We start from the raw sequence: 5,289 nt of genomic DNA on the forward strand, positions 1-5,289 counted from the left end.
TAAAAGGTTTCGAGCTTGTCCATTTTCAACCACTTCCAGATGTAGTCGAAAACACATTTGACCGGATTGCTTTCGTAATGCAGACCGCCAACTCTCCGCCTTAATTGTAAACATTTTGGGAAACGCACTAGCCAGGCAGGATTTAAACTTTGTTGGCTGAAGACCCAAATTTGGTTTGAAGACAAAAAACATACCAAGCACAATGTTCTTTCACCATTCCTGATTTCTAACACATGCTCACATGCGTTCGACGTGGTCTTGCAGCTATAAGAGCAGAAACGAAAGCTGATGCTCTGTTTTTCCATTGTCTCCGGGCACGTTCATATGTAAATTGCATGAGCTTATTTTGTCAATTAGATTGAAAGATCTGAAAAACCCCATATGTTTAACCAACCATAGACCCTCCCCTTGAAGAAATCAGGACAGAAGTGGTTGAAAGTGGTCAAAAGAGTCCAAGTGTAAATGGGTATGTGTCTCCTTCGTCCATTTGTGATCTGATCGACCAAAACGCATCTTAAAGGATTAGTTCACTTACAAATGAAAATTACCCCAAGATTTACTCACCCTCAATCCATCCTAGGGGTATATGACTTTCTTCTTTCTGATGAACACAATCAGAGAAATATTAATAAATATCCTGACACATCCAAGCTTTATAATGGCAGTGAGCGGGATCAATGAGTATGAGCTGAAGAAAGTGCATCCATCCATCATAAACATACTCCACATGGCTCCGGTGGGTTAATAAAGGCCTTCTGAAGCGAAGCGATGAGATTATAAAATATCTAGCTTCCGCCAGGCCGCCTTCCGTATTCAAATTACGAAAAAACTGAACTAATGTTACATAATTTAAGACGTAGGACATAGCATAAGCTTTTTGAACTACGAGAGTTTTACTTTCTTCGTAAGTTGAACACGGAAGGCGGTCTGGCGGAAGCTAGATATTTTACTTCATAACTTGTTAAATATGGATTTTTTTTTTTTTTTTTACACATATGCATTGCTTTGATTCAGAAGGCCTTTATTACCCCCCCAGAGCTGTGTGGAGTACATTTATAATGGATGGAAGCACTTTCTTCAGCTTCATACTCGTTGATCCCGCTCACTGCCATTATAAAGCTTGGATGCGTCAGGATATTTATTAATATATCTCCGATTGTGTTCATCAGAAAGAAGAAAGTCATATACACCTAGGATGGCTTGAGGGTGAGTATAGCTTGGGGTAATTTTCATTTTAAAGTGAACTAATCCTTTAATACCAGGTGTTAACAGGGCCACTGTGCATGAGAGTTGAAAATGTCGAAAATCCCAGTCTCATTTCTGACTTTACAGACTAAGATGAGCCCGACCCCGTCGACAGGAGATATTGAAGAGGTTTCAGACTCCACACCTGACGGAGAGCCAGTGGTTAAACAGCCGGAGGGAACGGTTCCACCAGATCAACAAACGCACTGAGGACCCACCCTCAAACGCTTCTTTCTTTTTACCTCCTGTTCTCCTTCCACTTCACAGCGGTACTTCTGCATAGTTACAGTGAGCTTTGCTTTGTGGCCACTTTTGTATACCGGAGTCTGGTTCATCTCCAGACGGGACGTGGTAGTCCTACACTGGAGCAGATGTGTCAGAATGTGAGATGTATGTTCAGGCTGTCCTTCAAAGGTCCCTTTTGAAGAAAAAAATCTTGAATTTGAATTTCCTTATTTGTGTACATCTTCATCCAACTACTTAAAATCAGCAGCCAAATTAACCAAATTTCTTTCTGTAGCCAAATTAACCAAATTTCTTTCTGTGTATAGTTATTTTTCCATTTCATTTTTTTTTTTAAACAAATGCCAAAAAAATGCAGAACATGAGTTCTGTCTCTAAGTGTGTACTTGAAACTAAAAGATTTTTGCATAGTAAGTATGTGTATTACTTTAATACCAAATATGATCAAACAGTAGTGACGTTATAAAATATATCATTAATTTTTTTTTCTATACTTTGGATTCTAGTTTTAGAGAGTTTGTGTCATAAAATGAGAATACTTGCGAGCTTTGTGACTTTATTTTTGTAGCGTTCGGATGGTGGCACCACTGAGATCCCAGTGCCTTTTGTTGTTAAAGATGGGGAGATTTAAAGAGATAGTTCACCCAAAAATGAATATTCTGTTATCATTTACTCGCCCTCAAGTTGTTCCAAACTGTATAAATTTCTTTCTTCTGCTGAACACAAAAGAAGATATTTCAAAAGAATATGGGTAACCAAACTGTTGATTGTCCCCATTGGCTTCCATAGTATGGAAAAGAAAAATACTATGGAAGTCAATAAGGTCCATCAACTGTTTGGTTACAGACATTCTTCAAATGATCATCTTTTGTGTTCAACAGAAGAAAGAAATTCATACAGGTTTGGAACAACTTGAGGGTGAGTAAATGCCTGAATTTTCATTTTTGGATGAACTATCCCTCGAATCTCACTTTGATTGCATTTCAGATGGCTTTGTAATTGGACCACTGCTGTAGTTTCTTTCAGACGACAGGACATACTATGAGAGGGGTAGACATCATAGTCTTCTTGACTATATGACACCTTTTCCCTGTTGTTTTTAAACTGTGTAACACAGGCAAAAAGCAGTGCAGTGTTAATATAAAATGATTAGCTTTACATCCAGCGCAACTACATATTTCCAAGCACTAATTCTACTATTGTTAGTGTAGTTAATGGATCCGCTTACACTGTAGTACCTGCTGTCAAGCTCTTAAACTACACAATTAAGTTGATGTTATAGGTTAAAAAAAAGGTATATTTTTTATTAATATTGAGTTTGTAGATATTTAGTAACATTTATATGTTAAGGTGCAGGGGCTTCTGCATGCTAGTTGCGTTTAAAGCAGATGTTCTCGTGCATTAATATTTCATTCTTTGCTCTTAATGAGTGTACTACATTGTTGCATTTTGCTTTGATACACATAGACAAGCACATGTTTTATGCTTGCTGCTATGCTTTTGCTAGAAATATATAGGAATACGGATGTTTACAGAGGTTTAAGTTCAACATGTTTGATCTATCAGTCTAGCTCTGGTAGTCATATCCTATATTTAAAAATACTACTATGAAAAATATTGTCAACAGTAATCTGTTTAAAACAATTGTTTTATTTGTGTTTGTGTTGTGACTTAACTAGATGGAGGGTGGAAATCTCCAGTGCGACCAAAAACGATTTAATGCATCCCCCTTCTGCCTCACTGATATCATACTGTAGCTCAGGTGTTGTATGTTTCCTCTTTCTTCACATCATATTTTGAATATGAATGTCGCTTTACACTGAACGTCTCCTAATGGGCTTTTGTTTTGGGTAGCAGTCGTAATTGAATCTGCTGTTGTTCATTTATAATCAGCATCCTGAAAGACTAGAACTACTTTAATATAAACATATGGTCCTTTGTATGTCCGATGCATAATAAAACGCATTACACAGTCTTTGTCCAGCAGTCATTCATTCTTTGAGAAGTCAATGCAGATGTACTACCGCTACAGAACACTAGATGGCATCATAATGTTTACTTTCTCAAGGTGACTTTAATATGTCTAGAGATTCTACGTGTTGTTTTTTTACGACTCTCAATTTGTTTTGTATTAAATTACGCTGTACTGTAACTGAGTCGCATATATAATTGATAATTGGCAACTAAATGACAATTCAGACGTTACATTTCTCATATTATCTTTAAATATACACTTATTTTCAAGCCCGTCACTGGCCTACAGTCCACATAAATGCAACTGAGTTCCCACAGGGACGTGTCTTGTGGTCTATAAACATACTGTAAAAATGCTAAAAGATGTAGATTTAGTGTATATGGGGTTAAAATGTTATTAATATAAATACTAAGAACTATGAGAAATCTATTATTCATCTCAAACATGTTCCCAGTCAGTATTTTCAAGTTCCATTTCATAATATCCTCAAGGCTATTTTAATTAGTCGTCTACCATGGGGTCTGCAAATACTCAAAAACTTGAAAGCTTTGTGTGCATTTTTTTTTGTTACTAAACACAGAATGACCGAAGGCTGCTAATTAACTCTAACAATTCAGTCTGCAACCTATTATAATCAAGGCCAGTTTCTGAAATAAGCACATTAGGCCATGTAATATTTACATTAATAAACACACACCAGCAGACATTGTATAGTAAACAGCTGCCGGGAAAAAAAAATCGTTTTTATTTTTTCGTGACCAATAACCAGGAGCTCATATGAACACAGGCACCTTCGAAAGGTCTTTACATCAAAGAAAACAACAACAGCGGCACTGACGAGCACCAGAACATTGTCACCGTATAGCACAATTACAATGGCAGTTTCTATTTACACACAGCTCAGAGTAAAAACTAGTACAGCCAGCAAGTGAGATAGATAGATAATAACAGTCACCAAGTGTTTTCTCCCTCAGGAGGAGGGAGATGAAAATCTATTCAACTTTGGGGAAACGAAAAGAAACAAACGATGCATTTAGATAAACATTATAAGACATTGTACATATAGCAAGTGCTTTCAGTTAATGTATTGCGATATTTTATCAAGTCCAGATAATGAAATATCAATTCCATCTATGGTCCTATCCGCGCGTAAATGCGAGCGGTGTAAAAAATAATTTCTTTCAGTCTATTACGAGTTATATTTGTCAGGCGTTGCTGCGCGAACCTGTGCACTAAAGCATAAAATTGCATAATTGTATCCGAGTGAACACAGACTAGACATTCACAATGACAAAATATAGTGGCATGAAGCCTTAAAAATATCCTCTAATTAAGGCCCACGTTTCTGCTGATACTTGACACCGTTTAACAACAGGGCTACATTTTTTTTCATTCCATTAGAGTTAATTGTTGCCGGATAACAGCCTTAAGCAGCGAACGTCATTAAGAAAAACCTCTGAAACCTGCGCGTCAAATCCTGCACTGCATTACGACGGGCTTACAGAGATGAAAAGCTTGAGGGAGTGTGTTAAAGAGGAGCCGTGTAGTCAAACCCCCGCTGGGATTACGCACGTGAGTCTGTTGTGACGGAACAAGTGGCGGCGCGAAACGTCACAGCTTGACCTGGTAGGCTATGTGACGTCTGTATTAAACCCAGGATGAAGTGTTATTAATGTTGAGATGAGGCGCTCATTTATCTCATCACTTCAAATACAGGTCAGTGTGTTTCAGGCGACATCTACATCATGAATAACGCTCTCACGATTAAGTCAGTCATACAATAAGGGGTCGTTCACACAGAACGCGGTTTTGCGTTTAAAAACGCG

At 37.6% G+C, this 5,289-nt stretch overlaps 1 protein-coding gene across 4 annotated transcripts in view; it reads left to right on the forward strand.

Moving 5' to 3' along the window:
- tpd52 (tumor protein D52) overlaps nucleotides 1-3,463 on the forward strand; it is a 31,212-nt gene extending 27,749 nt beyond the window's left edge. For all 4 annotated transcript variants that reach the window (XM_048201335.1, XM_048201336.1, XM_048201338.1 and 1 more), the window contains one exon: nucleotides 1,333-3,463. In XM_048201335.1, the coding sequence (XP_048057292.1) occupies nucleotides 1,333-1,455 (123 nt within the window). In that variant the 3' untranslated portion in view covers nucleotides 1,456-3,463. The remainder of the gene's footprint in view (nucleotides 1-1,332) is intronic.
- Nucleotides 3,464-5,289: the final 1,826 nt, after the last annotated feature.

The sequence above is a fragment of the Megalobrama amblycephala genome, linkage group LG9 (assembly GCF_018812025.1).
Source record: "Megalobrama amblycephala isolate DHTTF-2021 linkage group LG9, ASM1881202v1, whole genome shotgun sequence".
In the NCBI taxonomy this organism is placed as follows: domain Eukaryota; kingdom Metazoa; phylum Chordata; class Actinopteri; order Cypriniformes; family Xenocyprididae; genus Megalobrama; species Megalobrama amblycephala.